Here is a 17,376-nt window from a genome sequence, read left to right as displayed (position 1 = left end):
TTGTGTGAGATGTCCCAATTGTATATGATTTATTTATCATGCGGATACACTAAATTTTTTGTTATCAAATGTGAAATATCCAACTGTATAACGTTAATGAAACGTTATCCATTGACATATACTATAGTCTGGTACCATGATTGGATATTTCTAAGATTTGAGTCTCTATTTTTCACAAACAAACCAAAAAATTGCATTGGAGTCTAGATTATTATGGAGAGTTCACTTAAGAAAATATATATAAAATTATGAAACCATATATAAATATATCTAGCATCTTAAATCACATAACGTCGACTAAAATATAATTTAATCATTAGGTAGAGCACTTTTTAGTTGACTTAGAGCATGTTTATCCAGGTCTTTAAACTGGATCTCTTAGTATTATTGGGTTTAAATTAAATCATAAATGGGCAATAAAGAGAGAAAAACAGAAGCGACGTCTCTTATTTCGGATCCGTAGGAGACGTCTCTTGCTTGCCATGTGTCACAGCGCTATTGGCAGATGAAACAAAGATGAGGAAAATTTTTTTTGCTCTATGTCGTGTAGTCATTTATTTCGTGTCCAAATCCTGTAGTCATTTAGTTTTGCTTTCTTTTTCCTCAATCTCGATATCAGTATATATCAAGTATATATCAACTCTTTTCTGAAAAAAGATTTGCAAAAAATTGAACTAACCAACGTTTCTCAAAAATCCGCTAGAACATTAATTCTTAACTCAAAATAGTAACCATCGTTACAATTTTTTTTTTTCTAATGTTTTAAGCTCTCTTCTTGCATATGTTCCTTTTTCCTTTTATCCTACCTCAAAATCATCTATTAAATTTGTGTTGTTTATATATAATAAAAATGTTTTACTTTTGTTATTTTCAATTACAAAACTTCTTTTTTATAATTTTTTTTTAAAAAAAAACTCATTACAGTTTCTCTAATGTACCTCAAATAAATCAACATCTCTTAATATGTATTTTAACTAAACAATATTACTAAAATAATATTTAAGAGACACACATGGATCTCTCTAATAAACATGGTCTTATGTTATCTTTTGCACAAAACCTTTTATGCACCCTAAAATCAGCTACAAACAACCTTTATACACCCTTAACTATATAGTTCCACTTCTAGATGTATGATCCAAAATAATACTCCTAACATATTTCATGAATCTTAACAAATGGAGTAAATGGATTCTTTCACGTCCGTTTCAAACACCACTCTCACATTTAATAAAGATACAATGTACACTCAATCTCACTATCTCTCCGTTCATTGAATGCTTTTTTTTTTGAAAAAACAAAATTTATCGTTATAACATTATTTTTAATCGAATGAAAATAACCGAACTGAATCGTCACTGATCGGTTATCTTTAAGTCGCTGTTGACTATAACTCCCTCTTCTTTGAAACAAATGTCACATTCCCTTCACATTCTCATTCTCTCTCTCTCTCTCTCTCTCTCTCTCTCTCTCTCTCTCTCTCTCTCTCTCTCTCTCTCTCTCTCTCTCTCTCTCTCTCTCTCTCTCTCTCTCTCTCTCTCTCTCTCTCTCTCTTTACAAACTAATCAAAACCCTAAAAACCAAACCATACTCCATCCTTTTTAAAACAATCACTTTCCCTGATTTTTCTCCAAATAAACATAACCAATCACAGCTCCTCTGTTTCTCTACCTCTAACCTCTTACGACAGTTCTCCTGCTAACTTATGGGATTTTCCGACAAGACTCACAACCAGTTCGACGGCGAACACCGAGAAACATCCGAAGGAAAGAAATGGATCATCTCAGGCTCCTTACGTGCGCCGATAGTGCCGATAAGCATCTCTTCCTCTGCCGTAGCTGACACGGAAGATGAAGTTAATCAAGATCAGTATCCGACGACTCCAACGGCGTCTTCTGTTAGAATTCCGACGGTGCAGGTTTGTCCTCCGCCACCGAAGAAACGGAAACAGTCCTTGAAGTTTAGCTACGTCAGTGCTAGAGAGTTCTTCTCTCCACCGGATCTCGAGACCGTCTTCTTACTGAGAGCTACTCAACTCTGATTTTAAATTCTAGCTACTATCTCTCTCTCTCTAACCTTTTTGGTAAAAGAAAATTTACTCTTAAGCGCTTTCTTCCTTGTTGTCATTTTACACAAAATAAATTTTTAGGTGTTAGGATACTAAATTACTAATTAAGGATAGTAAGCTTCGTATTCATGTACAATTTTTTTTTTCAATAAAAAATAGATAAATGTTATATTTTTTAGTATTTGTTGAATTTCCTGATATGTGAAAAAGGTTCCCCTTCTCCAGTTACCTTTTTGTAGTTACATTTTGAGAAACTCTGTGGAATGTTACTTATAAAATAATTGGGCATTTGATATTGTTCAACATGTTGTTCACGTTCGTCCAATATCTATATATATATATAGTTCGCAGATAAAGAGAGTACAACTTCCCATCTGTCTTTTTGTTTGTTACTTTTTTTTTCTTTGCTTTAACCATGATAAAAAAAAAATAGGAAAATGTTCAAAAAAACCATGATATTAAAAATAGGAAAATGTTCAAAAAAAAAAAACATGATACTATTAAAATAATCTCCACCATCAAAGTTATAAGTATTTTCGGTTGAGGGTGAAATTAAGAATTTATGTTCCAAAATCATTTCGAAAAGGTCGGAAAGTTTTAAGATACAAGAATTTTTCCAATTCTTGGGGCTACAAGAACCTTTTATCAGAATATTTTTTCTTCCCAATCAGGAAATCTTGATAGTAGAAAACTCAACCGTAAAGAGTTATTGTGACATCCCGACCCACCCTCCCTTTAGGAACCAGGCGCGGACCAGCGATATCAATCTTAACTCTCCCTAACCGCTCCTTCCAGTGAGTCCAACGCCCTCTCTAGGCTCGTGGGCCCAACATCTTCTCTATAGGCCTGTTGGCCCAACGTCCTCTCTAGGCCCGTTGGCCCACCACTGTTCAACGGTCGAGAGTCGTTAGTCTGGAAGGCTCGTAAGAGCTGTCTACTGTCCCTGCAATCACCATATGATCTTTCCCCGTACTTTGTCCTCACTCGTACGGTACCGTAGAGAACTTTCCGGTAGGTCACCCATCCTGAGATTACTCCAACATCAGCACGCTTAACTCTGGAGTTTTCTCAGCACACTTGACCGGAAAAGATAAGTGCAATTTGTTGACATAGGTAGCCAAATCAATTCTTATAAGCCTTTCCGACTACCCAAAAATCGGGATATTATAGTTTTATAACACATGGCTAATCATCATAAATATATCTATATCGTAGAATAAAACTTGCAACCTTGCGAATCCACCGAGATTGAGATAGTGAAATTGTCATTTGAATTCTTAATATACTAAGGTCATTTTAGTTCTAATTAAATATATTAAAAACTAGATGATGTTCGCGCGGAATTATTGTTTGTTTTCTTACTTTATACTATTTGTTTTGTTGTTTTGTTTGTTCATAAAATAATCAGATATTTGAATAAAATAGAGCATACATGTTTTATCTATTTAAGCAACTATTTATTTAGAAAATTACATTTTGAAATACTTATGTGTCTTGTATTTTTTTTATTCAATATCTTTTTATATAATATGTTATGATATTGTATTCCCCAATTACATAATAAGATTTTTTTAAAAATAATTAAACATAGCAGCCTAAAATATTTTTTTTCGACGATAGCAGCCTAATGTATTAGGGCCTGAAAAGCAAAATAAAAACACAAATTAATTGAGTATGTGAATTTTTTCTTCGTCTGGTTTAAATAAAATTGCGATCTGGTTTTATAAAACCATCGAAAAATATTTCCCATTACCAACTCGCTTCTAACATCAAACCATGCAGTTCTCCAACGATTTAATATATCATTTTTTTGATTTATTATTTTCTTGAGATTATGAGCTATCTATCTATCTATACTATTATTTGCGAAGTCAAAAATCTTAGGTGTCGTCTCCAGAACGATTTGCTTATGTGTCATTATTATTAATCTATACTATTATTTGCGAAGTCAAAAATCTTAGGTGTCGTCTCCAGAGCGATTTGCTTATGTGTCATTATTAAAAAAAATTATATGGTGTTTTAATTAATTATGATAGGTTGATCATTAATTATACTTGTAAATATATGTGACATGACCAAAAATCTGATGTGTCATCTCCACAGCGATTTACTTATGTGCCATTATTAAAAAAAAAGGTAGCGTTTTAATTAATTCTGATAGGTTGATCATTAATCCTACATGTATATATCCGTGATATGGCTAAAAATCTGATGTATCGTCTCCACAGCAATTGTCCTACATGTCATTATCAAAAAAATTATGTGGCGTTTTAATTAATTTTGATAGGTTGATCATTAATTTTACGTGTAAATATATGTGGCATGGCTAAAAATCTGATGTGTCGTCTCCACAGTGATTATCCTAGGTGTCATTATTAAAAAAAGGTATGTGGCGTTTTAATTAGTTTTCATCGATAGATCATTAATTATACATGTAAATACCCGTGACATAGTTTTTTTCTTCGATTATGGGCCAATGATTTTGTTTACGAGCTACTGATCTCAAAGTTAGCCATAGCCACTGATTTTGGCTATGGACCACCGATATCAACGTTGGTACTAACCTAAACCCTAACGTATCCATCCTATATATACTCATCTCGGTCTTCATGTTTTTTTACATACAACGTCCGTCTTCTAAGGTCTAGCATCTTTTTTAAAAAATTATCCACGTCTTTTTAAAAAATCAATATATACTATTATTTATGCATTTCCGTAATGACAACCTACATTGTTTTTATTGTTCATAATTTTCTGCTTTTAGACGTTCTTCTTATGTAAATCTATTGCTTAATAGTTCTTTCCTTCAAAAAATTTATGAATTTTCTGTAGAGATTAGCAATTGTCCCCTTTGTGATCCTCAGATTTTGCCATATCATCTGCCTCCATCTCAAATTGCTTTTACAGAAGAAGAACATTTTTCTGCCGATGTTTACAATGATAAATTTACAGGCTGACTGAAGTTTAATTTACTATCCTGAAGCCATATCATATATGTACTCTACATTTTTGACCCATTGGATTTGAGATCATAAAAACGTCAATGGCATACCAGTCTTTGCGGTAACAGTGTAGACCGAGTATAATAGCCAACTATAACTCTAACATTGGTGAAACCTACTTCTTGAGGGTTTCATTGCATGTCATTCGCGATCCATGTTTTAATATAAATATAAGAACAATTAATGGTGCTGTCCAGCCTACTTTCAAAGTCATGTTATGCTTTATGTTTAATTCACGATGATATCGAGTATGTCAAAAATTTCTATGAGGCATGTCAATGGGTTTCCGCTCCTCTCTTCAAATGATGTACATTGCTTTGTTACATGCAGGTTCTATGATGAATCCATTTCGTGTTTGGAGATCCATTCAATGTTTTTAGTATAAGGTTTATCAATTCTTTGCAATGTCTTTGATTTTTTTTCTTAATTATCTTATTTTAACAATTTTTTTTGAGATTTTTCACTGTGTTTAGATTTTAATTATTTTTCCCTAATGTACTTTCTAAATGTAATAATCATCAATAAAAATAAATGATTAAACAAAATTTTAATTAGTATTTGCTAATTAATAATGTATATATTGTTATTATTTTTACCCATTCATAACTGTTATACAAGTTGTATTAATAGCTTTCTTAATAAATCATATATATTGCTCCTACTTTTATCCACTTACAATTCTTAAAAGTTAGAAGTAGAAGTATAAAGAATAAGACATAGTTGATGATATAAGAACTCAAAAAAGATGAAATTGAATAAAACATGGAGAAGAATAAGAAGCAGATGAGAACAAAAGATAGTGAAGAAGAATACGAATAAGAAAAAAGATGTTGGAGTTGAAGAAGAAAATCAGAAGAAAAAATTGAAAGATGAAAAAAACAAAGTAAAAGAAGAGGAAATATGAAAATAAAGTAGGTGAAAATGAGAAAAAGATGAACAAAAACAAGAAGAAGAAGAGTTTGATGAAGACCAAAGAGGAATAAGAAGTAGAGAATAAAAAGACTAATAAAAATTAAAAAAGAAGAAGAACTGAGAGAATACAAATATGATGAAGAAGAAGTCAAATTAAATGAAGAAGATGAAAGAAAAAGATGAGGAGTAAGAAAATCGCAAGATATATAAGAGGAAAAAGAGAAAAACAGTACAAGTCAAAAACGATAAAGAAGAAAAAGGAAAATATGAGGAAAAAGAAGATGAAGAAAAAAGAAGTACAAGTCAAAGATGATGAAGAAGAAGAAGGAAATTATGGGAAAAAATAAGATGAAGAATTTGGGGCAGAAAAAGAAGACAAAAGCCTTAAAATTGGAGCCTGAAGAAGAATACAAATAAAAACAAAAAAAATAAGAAAAATACGAAGAATAACTAAACCAAAAGATAAGGAAGAAGAGTAGAACGAAACAAAAGATGAAGAAGAAGAAGATAAATCAGAAGAAAGAAATGAAATAGAAGTTGTAGATGATGAAGAGGAAAGAAAAGATAAGGAATAAGAAAATTGACGTTGATGATAAAGAAGAAAGAAAAGATGAAGAAGAAATTCGAAAAAAATATATATATATTATAATACAAAAATATTGAAGATTAAGAAGGGGAAGTGGATGATGATTGTTTTATAAATATAAAATACTAGGAAACACCAACAAAATTTTTTAGCTAAGTCCTAATAACTAGATCCTAAAGCAAGCAATCAATCAATAAAATATAATAAATAAAAAAATAAGTAGTTCTACTCCTGAAAACAATTTTTCCTAATCACTATCAGCATCTTCAGGAAGATCATCTTCAGAGGGGTCTTCATCTTCGTCCATTTCGCTGTCAGAGGAGATGTAGACAGGACCTCCAGAAGCTTCCTGTCTGCCTAAATGGCAAACCCTCTCCAAGCACCAAGTGGATTCACCGGAGGAGCACCTGGTGCCGCTGAAGTCTTCGGGCATTGGCAGCATCGCCCATGCTCCACCCTTTGCTGAGCAGCTGGCTTGGTCTCAGAAGGAGGCGCAGGAACAGAACTATGCTGCTGCAGAGGAGAAGCTGAAGGAGCTCGCCTAGCCTGGCTCGGTCTACTTGTAGATGCCTCATGCACCTCATTACATCTCCAAGGAGTGTACTGAAGGGTCACTCGGGTAGCAGCAATTGTCCTCTTCCTGGCTGTCTCCTTGGTCCTAAACCCGAATCTAGAAGAGGAAGGAAAGAGGATAAAGGAAAAAGAGAATCTATTAGATCAGCATTTATAAGTTGTTGGTTGTTCTAGGTTTGAAAACATTTAAAAAGATTTTAATAAAAAATGTTTTCGCAAACGGTTTTCTCTTTGAAAACAAAAACGGGCGTGACCACTTTAGAACGGAGCTAAAGTGATCTAATCCTGGGCTCTTATACCAATTGTAGCATCCCTATCCCGGGCTTCTAAGAGGCGGGGAATCGGGAATGTTAGATCGGCCATCGAACCGGGTCCGGTAGGATGTCCGATTTTGTGAGCACACAGGATCGCCAGGAAAACGCCCAGGTAACAATCAACAACATAGACTTAGACTGATCCATCTAACCTGCAAAACTAGATAGAGAGAGGGGTGAGTAATTTGGGAGAATTACTCAGTGAGAACCAAACCAGGCTCCCGCCTTATTCATTTATTTCCACCAACATATTAAGAATAAATCCAATGAAACCAAACAAGCAATCTACAAGTGCACAAACAACTAACAAACATGTGATGTCTCCGTCCCGCCTCTCAATAGGCCAAATCACCTTGTCACTCGGACACAGGTCGATATCTCACCCTGTCACATAGACAGAGACCCTGTCACACAGACAGTCCAATCCCGACATGCCACATGGACAGCCCCGTGGAACATCACTCCACCGGATGAATGGAATTGTCACGGTCACACAGACGGCACATAACCCAACAAACAAGCCTGCATTCAACACATCACTACCAGAAGCAGACTATGACATTTAGGATTTCTACCAATCACTAACCAATCAACAGGGTTATCAATCAATCATGCTGGTTCTTCCTCTAATGAGATCCTAGATCTTATTAGTTATATATATATACATGGTCTGCCTAGATGCACAAGGAGACAGACCTGTCCCACCAGATCTAAACTCAACACACTAGAAGAAAATAAAGGGATAAGAAGAAAGACCTAGATCTAATCCCCACCTTAGCTAGAACTGCAGATCTGGACACCCGACACGAAAACGATGATATCTCCTGGCATAGATATCTTATCTGGATGAAATCGGTCTTCTTGGAAAGCCGACACTCGGGGCTACAGATTGATAGGTAGATCGTCCCGTAGATCCTCGCGGTTCGCCGGAAAAACGTCATGGAAGGAGGCGGCCAGGGAAGAAGAAGATGATAAGAGAGAAAGAAGAACAAGAGAGAGGCAGCCGAAAGAGAGAGAGAGGGAGAGAGCCACAGCCAGGGAGAAAAAGAGAGGATGGCGTGGCTGAGAGAAGGAGAAGGAGAGAAAAGGTGGCTAGGTTTGAGTTTCTTAGGGTTAGAATGATTAATTAGAGTTTTAAGAAATAAGAAAACTATTTATACTTAGGTTAATTAGATGGACTGGGCTGAGCTTGATGGGCTTTTAAGAAGAGATTAGGAAGAAAGGTTTATCAAAAAAATAATTAAAAGAAATGGTTTAATCTAATTAAACCAAAATTAGAAATTGGTAACATCCGATCTTTGGTTAACCGAAGGTCGGGATGTTACACTAACTGTGGCAGTGGTCAAAAGCTTTGCTAATCCACCGAATTTAAGTAATGAAAAGTCATTTGGTTCTAATTATTATACAGGGTAAGCAATGTTTCCCTGTATTAGAATGTGCTTAATCATCCAGAAGTAACTCTGTTTCCTCATAATGCATACGTAACAACCTAGATCTCACATTCATTGCAATTGTAAAAATTACTAGGGATGCATGTGAATTCAGTGAAAACATTCCTTGTAAAAACAAATGTGAAATAGGAAACAAAATCATAGTTTCCAAAGTAATGCAATTGCCTATACACAAATCCCTAGCAACGAGTAAAATTGTGATTTTTTGGGTACATTGACACAAAAAGATAGTCCAAAAAGAGAAAATCCTCCTTTTTTTTCTATAAGGGAGATTTGTTTTGCTACGTTTATACTTTACAACTGCAAACAATACAAACAATGATACAAAGCCAAAGAACTTTGTTTCTACCACTTAGACGCTAGCCCGGCCTTTAACAGTGATACGTACAAGAGTTGGTTCCATGTGTCCGGTACACCAGGCAAGCACCAATGGCTACAATCTTGGTGACTCACGGCCTCTCTTTTCTCCTTATCCGTCCTGTACACCATCCTGTAAATAGCCGGGTGACCATCTTTTCTGAAATCCGTTAACCGGCTAATGTTCATGTATATCACCGGAGTTTTCATTGTATCACGCAGAATGTACTCGAGAGCTCTCATCTTCGAAGGATACTTTTTCAAGTAACTCGTGTTGAAGAACGGTTCTGTTTCTTTATGGCATTGTCCTCCTGAGTTCCATGGCCCTCCTCTGTATAAGAAACACCGGTTCAACAATAAAGTCAAGAACACGTTTTTGCAGTAAATAAAAAGGTTTGGGAATTTACCTGAAATGTGTAACGGAATAGCCTCTAAATACAACATGGGTTTGATTGCGGTTGATGTTCTTATCGACCCATTTAGCCCAAGTGGCGAGAGCTCGTTTATAAGCTTCAAGAACCTTGAGCCTCGGGTACACAACGTTACCTTCTTGGTAATAGTTTTCTCTGCAAAAAGAAAAAACATCACAATCATTGTTAAACTTAAAAACACAACGTGGACTTCTTGTTCTGGTTTCTCTGTTTTAGAATCATACCCTAGCTTTGTTTTGTCATGAGTCCACCAATGACCAGTGTTGAAAATCAGTATATCAGCATCTTTATACATGGACGTCGTCTTGTCCATCAAATCCAACCTTAACGTCTCCAATCTCGTCCCGTTCACTCCTTTGAAACTTGATTCCCTTACGAAAAAGGGAGAGCCAACAAAATCCACCGTGCAATTATAGTCCTGCAAGAACAGGGGAAAAAGATTGATAAACATCAAACAAAGAGACAATGTGGAATGGTATTGAAGCATTCCATAGAAAAACGATATCTAACCTCGAATCTAAAAGCGTAAAAGCCTCTCTTCTTGAACTCTCTTCTCCCTGAGATCTCATACACTCGTTTCTTGTCCTTGAGGCTATGTCGAAGAACGCAAACCAGAGATTCCCACATGTTCCGGTTTATCGAATCCCCAACGAAAACCAGCTTCTTCCCTCTTAGCTTCTCCAGAAAATCAGTCCCGTTCAACCTTTAGATTCCAACACAGAGATCACAATGCACTTACTCATCAGACAAAAACCAACAATCTAATTTAAAAACTCAATATTCCACCTATTCAAGAACCCAACTTCAACAAGAAAATCAAAAATCAAGCTAAAACCCTAAAAGAATCTATCTAAAATGGGAAATATTATTCTTTTCTTTTGTGATTTTTACCTGGGAATGTCACAACCATTTGGCTGCCATTTCCATTTAACATAAGCATCATCAGGTCTTCCATTGGCGTGACAGTTGAAATCTCTGTCTATGTACGGACACGAACCAGGTGGGTAATAAGGCATTGTCTCATCATCAGCTCTCACCCAGTTTCCATCGTAGATATCACAATCCTCGTAAGAACCTCTGCTTCGATCTGTTTCCACAGAGCCATTATCCTCTTCGCTCGAGTTTGATGGCACAAACCCACCTCCCGAATCGGACACCAAGCTCGAGCTATTGCCCACACTTATCGTAGCATTTGATTCGAGGGTGTTTTCGTCATTTGCGGTAGAGACTTTAGTCCCATCTTCATCGACTAAGCTCGAGTTCTTCACTGTTTTTTCAGATCTTTGTTCGGAATCAAAGCTTGCAACTTCACCTTCTCCAGACAAACTTGTGTTCTTCGAACTAGTATCTCCAGATCTTTGTTCGGCATCAAAGTTTGGAACTTTGACATCTGGGACATTGTCGGTGAGATTTACTACTTCAGGCTTCTCGTCGACTTGATTTACAGAAGAAGGGATGTTCAGATTGGAGTTTTTGAGACCTTGAAGCAGAGGAGAGACAAAGGGGACATTGAAGGAGGAGTTAGAGAGAGAGAGAAGTGTGAGGAGAACGAGAGAAGCAGCGATTCCTAGACCGAATCTGGTCAAGATGTTTCTTCTTCTCGAAGACAGAATCTGGTCTGGAAACGGAAGTTTCTTCGACGAATCCATTGAAATGCAGTTACAGCGAACAAAACATGGAAACTTGCAGAAGAAACCGAAAAATTCAGAAATTTGGTAAATTATCTGGTTTTGCAGAAAGTGACCCTTTTCGTAAAAGAGAGGGAGACGATTAGATTTTTGATTTAAGATGAAACTTGAGTTTGGGGGAAAAGCGGTTTTTCTCGAAGATAACGATTTTGATATTTCACCATTGATGTTTACCAAAAAGTTATATGCAGGCCCCTTTGTTAATGAATGTTTATCGTTTTTACTTCTGTTTAAGGTATGTCAATAATTTGGAAATTATGTGGGTTTTTAAAACTTGGGAAAGTCAAATTATTACGAGTATTTTGTTTCCTTAATGACCTTCATTAATGAAGAAAATTGGGAAGGTGATGGATCGTGGTAATGACCAAAAAATCCGTCAGAGTGCCGTCGATTGCATCTAAGCCACGTGTCAGAAGAAGGACTCACGGGAGTTTGGACCGACAGCATTCTCGTTAATCGCGACTGCTTATTGCCGCGTGATCTGACGGTTATTATGTGGTCTAAGTTGCAGGTGCACGCTTTTGTCGTCACACGGGATTAGTGACCACGTTCACGACTCCACTTGGCCCATATTCGCTGATGCAGTGTAGAGACCACTTTCCTGTTCGGTGACTTTGTCGTGTGGATACAAAATACTAAGACTTTTGATTAGTAACAATTTGGCGAATAATCGAATATATAACACTTTTATGATTGATGACATTTTTGTATTTTCGTTATAAAAAAAATGCAGACTACATTTTTGTGTTTTATTTTTTATTTTGCAAATTTTTTATTAATTGACAAAATATTTTGTAAAATCACGTTTAAAAATGAAATTCTGCAATTTTATTAGTGAAGCAAAGTTGTTATTACAAATTACGCTTCAACCGAGTACAATCCGGTTAAATTCAGTTTGGAATCTACAAAAACTTTCCAAAACCAGCAATATTTTGGCCGCTCAGAGGATTTTTTTTCCAATATTCACTGGCCACAATTCCCATACAAGTAACGTGGGTAGTCAACATTTTCTTTTGCATTTAATACTTTTTTACATTTGAAAATTACAGTTTACTCCACATCTATATAAACATTATAAGAAACAAAAACAAAGCCAAGAAAGGAAAGAAAGAAGATGAAAAAAAAAAGTGAAGTCATCACAAAACTCATTATCGAGGACCAGAGAGCTCAATAGCTTCGACGACAAGAGAAGATTCTTGGATATAATCGGAATAATACCTCACACGCGGCGAAGAACTCACCATCCCCGACGGCAACGGCGGTGGCAGCGACTCCGCCGCACCGTTCTGCGACGCTTCCCATCTCTCAGCCAAACCGTCACCTTCAAGCATCTTCATAACTTCGGACATTTTAGGTCGAAAAGATGGATTGAATTGAGTACAGAGAAGTGCAACTTGAACGATTTCTTCGAGCTCCACTCTATCGAACTTATCATTCAAATCTTTGTCTATTAGTTGCTTTAGCTTCCCTTCTTGATGCAGCTTCTTCACCTGCCATTTTTCACAAATCTCATTAACCAAACCGGACAAAACTAATTTGAATCTTAAGATGATGCCAATGAGCTGGAACCAAAACGGCAAAACCTGTCTAAAACAGACCGAATACAGACCGAATCTACTAGACAAAGTACAAAAACAGAACCAAAACCGAAATTAAACCCGACATCAATCCAAATACCTTGGTTTAATATTCCTTCAGTCTATGACTCACAACCCAAACTAAACCGAAATCAAATCAAATATAAATCAAACCAAACTGTAAAACTGCATTCAGTTATAAGTACTTGGTAAAGATTATGCTAATGAACTAGAACTAATAGCTATCTATAGCTGAACCGAAATAAGAAACCGAAATTTAACCAAAACCGAGATTAAATCTGAACCGATTCCGAATCCGAGTCATGGTAAGTTTCTATTTTATTTTGGTTTTAACTCTCCCCTCAAGTCTCAAGCAACACTGAATAGAACCAGACCAGAATTGCGACTAATACCTCCAAGATTCTTGGAAGTGAAGCAAGAAACAGAGTAAAGAGACTTACCCAGTCAAGCATTACGCCTTTCTGGTGTGAGGACCGGCCAAAATCAAGAGCTTTCTGACCAGTAATGAGCTCAAGGAGAAGTATACCAAACCCAAAGACATCAGTCTTCTCTGAGGACTGACCAGTTGATAAGTACTCAGGTGCAATGTGGCCTACAGTTCCACGAACCGCGGTTGTGACATGTGAATCTCTATGGTCTAGAAGCTTGGCTAACCCAAAATCCCCAACAACTGCCTCAAAATCCTCATCTAACAAAATGTTAGCCGCTTTCACATCTCTGTGAATGATCTTGGGATCACATTGCTCATGGAGATACACTAATCCCCTCGCTGTACCAACCGCTATTTTCTTCCTTCTTGACCAGTCTAATGCTGGCTCTCCTCGGATATAATCTAACAAACATTGAAGAAAGATTAAACCATAGAAAAATATTGTGAAAGAGCTAGAAAAATACAAGAATTTGGTTTGGAAACTGCATTTACCTTTTAAGCGTGAAGCAACGCTCCCATTTGGCATGTAAGGGTAGACTAGGATTCTCTCGTTGTTGCTACTACAGAAACCTCGAAGCCTGAGGAGATTGCGATGTAGAGCCAAACTTATAGTCTCTACTTCTGTCTGAAACTGGACTTCTCCTCCCGCAATGTTACAGTCTTTGAGACGTTTCACAGCCACCAAGGATCCGTCGCTTAAGTGCCCTTTGTACACAATCCCGTATCCACCTCTTCCGAGAATGTTCTTTGGGTTGAAATGATTGGTCGCGGATCTAAGCTCTTTGAATGTATACCTCTTCAAGTGTCCTAAACTCACCTCTGGATCATATTGTTCTGCAACATGGAGCTGTTAGTTTTTTTCCGGGGGAGGCACAACATTATACAAAGCCAAGAAAATTTCAAGATACTAACCATTAACGTCGAAAAAGATTTGCTTATTACGCCGATATCTCCACCAAAGAAAGATTCCACTTGTAAAGATAACAAAAAATGCTGCACTGAAGCTTGCTGCGAATGCAAGAGCTACGTGATGGCCATTGGTATGAGTCCCTGGTTCATCTAAAACAAAAAGTAACACAAAGAAGTAAGCGATAAAGTCCTTTGATCAGAAGTAGAATAGGGAAATAATGAGAAACAGAAGGCTATATATACCTGATGGAACATCTTGTGGAAGTGTGAGAGGCTCAGGGAAGACAGCAGAACAGTTAGCAACGGATTTTGGGCCGCAGAGTAACGCGTTTCCGATTACCCTTGTGTCCAAGAAACAAAACAAATACACAATGGTGAATCTTAGTTTCACTTCAATGGAAATTTAAGTTCTTGGATAAGTCTAGTTAAGCTTACTTGAAAGTTCTAGCAGACACTTTTGGCAGTGTACCACTAAGATTGTTATATGAAATGTCGCTGCACATTAAGAATCAATAACAAATAAGTTGGCAAAATATTCTCCAACTGGAACAATAGAAAGCAAACGTTAGAGATGTACACTAGAGTGAGTCCTTCGATCTTGGATAGAGACTCAGGGAGAGTTCCTAAAAGACTGTTGTTGTTTAACCGCCTGAAAACCCAAATGAACAAGAACGGAACATAAAAACTGAGACTTGACTTGGAATTTCATAAACATGCAACAAAAGAATCAGTGTGAATCATTAAACGAACACTCACAAGTAATTCAAGTTCTTGAGTTCTCCAAGTGAGGCCGGTATCTCCCCAGTGAATGAATTGTTCGAAAGATCAAGTGTCTGAAGCTTCTCTAACCTCCCGATCGTATCAGGAATTGGACCAGAGATTGCATTGTTTTGCAACAACCTAAACCATAAACCTTAAGCTTAATAAGCACAAATCGAAAAAAACTACAGAACAAGAATTCAAACATAGCAAAGACTATAACAACTTACACAGATTGTAGATAAGTGAGGTTTCCGATTCTAGGAGACAATGTACCAGACAGGCTTTGGCTAGGAAGTCCCCTGTTTTCATTATGCAGACAAAGACAAGTCTCAGAGATCTATTTGATTGCTTTGTCTTGTGTAACAGAGAGAGAAGAAGAAGACGAAGACTCACAGTGCAGAGACATAACCATCAGTGCAAGTGACCATTCTCCAGCTACAAGGATCAACTGAATTCACATCCCAATTCTCAAGAACATTGTACGGATCATTCAACTCGTTCTTTATAGCCACCAAAGCCGTCACTGCTCATTTCAGACAAACATAAAAGAAGAGAATTCAGATTGAGTGAACAATTTCTTTTTTTTTTTTTGAATTGAATAAGCAAAACTCCTGAAATATATCGTCCAAGAAAAACCCAGTAACCTTAAAGTATCTGCCAGGAAAATTCCACAGAGAAAGAAGCAAAACTTGAGCTGGGATTGGATAGTTTAGATATGGTTCTGGTGAGCATTTAAAGCTCATATTTATTATCCAATAAATACAAAAGGAACCCAATCCACACAAAACATTCACCAAAAAATTTCGCAGCCACGAAGAAACATAGACAAAAACAAAGATGGTAATGTAATTGCTCAGAGAAATTTTTAATCTGAAATCCTGTGTTTGGGCAAAGGAAAAAAGAAATGCATCTTTTTGTTTTTCAGAAATTGAGATGGCTCCAAGAAGAAGAAGAAGACTGACCTTCATAGTTTACACCAGTAGGAGAAAGTGTAGCAGAAGAGACATCAAGGAACCATACCAAAACCAGAAACCCTAATCTCCAGAGCACCAATCTTACACAGTCCATGGCAATATTCCCTCTTAAAGCAATCAACTTTTGTAAGTGAAGAAAAGTTTTCAGATATCCCACTAACTCATTTTTCTCTCTCTCCCGAATGTGAAAGCCTTTGCCTTTGTTTCTCTCCCCTTTCTATTTTCTTCTTCCCCTGTCTTTTTCAGACACAGAAATTAACTTGAGCAATCTTTTTTCCAGCAATGGACTTCTTCTGCTTCCTAATTCAAATCGAATGGAGTAAAAGGAGAAGACCCCAAATAGAAAAATGACGACTTGAAAGATACCCAGCTTAGAAAGAGAATTTTTGGATGAAGCATTAAGAGAATAAGTGCAGAAGCAGTGACAAACAAGAAGGACGAGAGCGAGAGCGAGAGCGAGAGAGAGAGGGAGAGAGAGAGAGAGAGGAAAAGAACTATAAAGTATGAAGAGAATTTTCCCGAGAAACAAAGCAAACAAAACCACCAAAATGCTCTGAAAGTCTGAGAAAAAGAATGCACACAAAAGCTATTGAGTGATACTGCCTCTTGGTTTTAATTATTTAATCCTTTTTTTACTTGGGTAATTATTGAGTAGTTAATCTGTACAGCATTCTAATTTTCAAGTGGTTTCCCTCTAATTCCACACCACTATTACCAAATCACCTCAATCTCAATCTCTTTTGCCTTCCCTTTCAAACCACTGGAAAATAAAAAAGGAATTAAAAAATCATCAAAGATGGGACCAAACAAGCAAAATCCAAAATGAAAATGCCAAAAAATCCACAAGCACACACAGAAAGATACTGACAGAATAACAAGAAAAGAAGAGACGCTCTGTTTTTCTCCCCTTTTCAAGTTTTGATTATTTAGACACTTTTTGAAAATTAGATTAGGAGGAGGAAAAAAATAGTGTAATTTATGTTACATGATTTCAGTTTGAATTCTTTTCTTTTTTGCTTTCGGACAGATATTTCGAAGAAGCACTTTAATATACAAAAATGTGATTGGACTGAAAGGATGGGTCAGAGAAAAAGATAAATGGAAAAATCATAAGAACAAATGACATCTCTTATTTTAATTTCTTTAATTTTTTTTTTTGCTTTTTAGAAAAGTTACATAGCAGAAAAGAAGTCCTTTTTGTTGGGCAGATCACGTTCATGGCCTGTCTCATATCTTGTTGGCTTTTTCGAGCTTCAATTATTTTATCCCTTTTCCAGTTTTTGTCACACAAAGAATATAATATTATATTATATATATAGTT

The 17,376-nt window shown here is 36.3% G+C and overlaps 3 protein-coding genes across 3 annotated transcripts; 1 reads left to right on the top strand and 2 right to left on the bottom strand.

Annotated features, from left to right (window-relative positions):
- Positions 1-1,705: 1,705 nt before the first annotated feature.
- On the top strand, positions 1,706-2,150 carry LOC18010307 (cyclin-dependent protein kinase inhibitor SMR15). The gene has a single exon (XM_006392054.2). It carries the CDS (start codon positions 1,706-1,708, stop codon positions 2,039-2,041), a length of 336 nt encoding a protein of 111 aa, XP_006392116.1. The 3' UTR covers positions 2,042-2,150.
- A 6,925-nt stretch (positions 2,151-9,075) lies between these two features.
- LOC18010308 (protein trichome birefringence-like 2) lies at positions 9,076-11,560 on the bottom strand. Its single transcript, XM_006392053.2, has 5 exons — positions 10,586-11,560; positions 10,205-10,397; positions 9,919-10,112; positions 9,671-9,829; positions 9,076-9,594 (listed from the first exon to the last, which is right to left on the bottom strand). The coding sequence occupies exons 1-5, from the start codon at positions 11,341-11,343 to the stop codon at positions 9,252-9,254; spliced, it is 1,647 nt and encodes a 548-aa protein (XP_006392115.1). The 5' UTR covers positions 11,344-11,560; the 3' UTR covers positions 9,076-9,251.
- Positions 11,561-12,304: 744 nt separating this feature from the next.
- Positions 12,305-16,493, bottom strand: LOC18010327 (protein NSP-INTERACTING KINASE 3). The gene is made up of 11 exons (XM_006392052.2): positions 16,044-16,493; positions 15,475-15,604; positions 15,309-15,380; positions 15,076-15,219; positions 14,897-14,968; positions 14,755-14,814; positions 14,563-14,660; positions 14,323-14,469; positions 13,903-14,244; positions 13,421-13,812; positions 12,305-12,872 (listed from the first exon to the last, which is right to left on the bottom strand). Exons 1-11 carry the CDS (start codon positions 16,147-16,149, stop codon positions 12,531-12,533), a joined length of 1,905 nt encoding a protein of 634 aa, XP_006392114.1. The 5' UTR covers positions 16,150-16,493; the 3' UTR covers positions 12,305-12,530.
- Positions 16,494-17,376: the final 883 nt, after the last annotated feature.

This window comes from Eutrema salsugineum, unplaced genomic scaffold (genome assembly GCF_000478725.1).
Source record: "Eutrema salsugineum unplaced genomic scaffold, Eutsalg1_0 scaffold_8, whole genome shotgun sequence".
In the NCBI taxonomy this organism is placed as follows: domain Eukaryota; kingdom Viridiplantae; phylum Streptophyta; class Magnoliopsida; order Brassicales; family Brassicaceae; genus Eutrema; species Eutrema salsugineum.
The sequence above is the reverse complement of the archived record's forward strand: the minus strand, read 5'-3'. Positions and strand labels throughout refer to the sequence as shown.

What these genes read in the sequence shown, in the direction of transcription:
- LOC18010307 (XM_006392054.2), top strand. Translation starts at nt 1,706, where the DNA reads ATGGGATTTTCCGACAAGACTCACAACCAGTTCGACGGCGAACACCGA.
- LOC18010308 (XM_006392053.2), bottom strand. Translation starts at nt 11,343, where the DNA reads ATGGATTCGTCGAAGAAACTTCCGTTTCCAGACCAGATTCTGTCTTCG. An exon ending in TTTACGCTTTTAGATTCGAG is followed by an intron (nt 10,113 to 10,204) that starts GTTAGATATCGT and finishes CTGTTCTTGCAG; the next exon opens with GACTATAATTGCACGGTGGA. An exon ending in CATGACAAAACAAAGCTAGG is followed by an intron (nt 9,830 to 9,918) that starts GTATGATTCTAA and finishes TTCTTTTTGCAG; the next exon opens with AGAAAACTATTACCAAGAAG.
- LOC18010327 (XM_006392052.2), bottom strand. Translation starts at nt 16,149, where the DNA reads ATGGACTGTGTAAGATTGGTGCTCTGGAGATTAGGGTTTCTGGTTTTG. An exon ending in TCCACAAGATGTTCCATCAG is followed by an intron (nt 14,470 to 14,562) that starts GTATATATAGCC and finishes TTTTTGTTTTAG; the next exon opens with ATGAACCAGGGACTCATACC. An exon ending in CGTTGCTTCACGCTTAAAAG is followed by an intron (nt 13,813 to 13,902) that starts GTAAATGCAGTT and finishes AATGTTTGTTAG; the next exon opens with ATTATATCCGAGGAGAGCCA.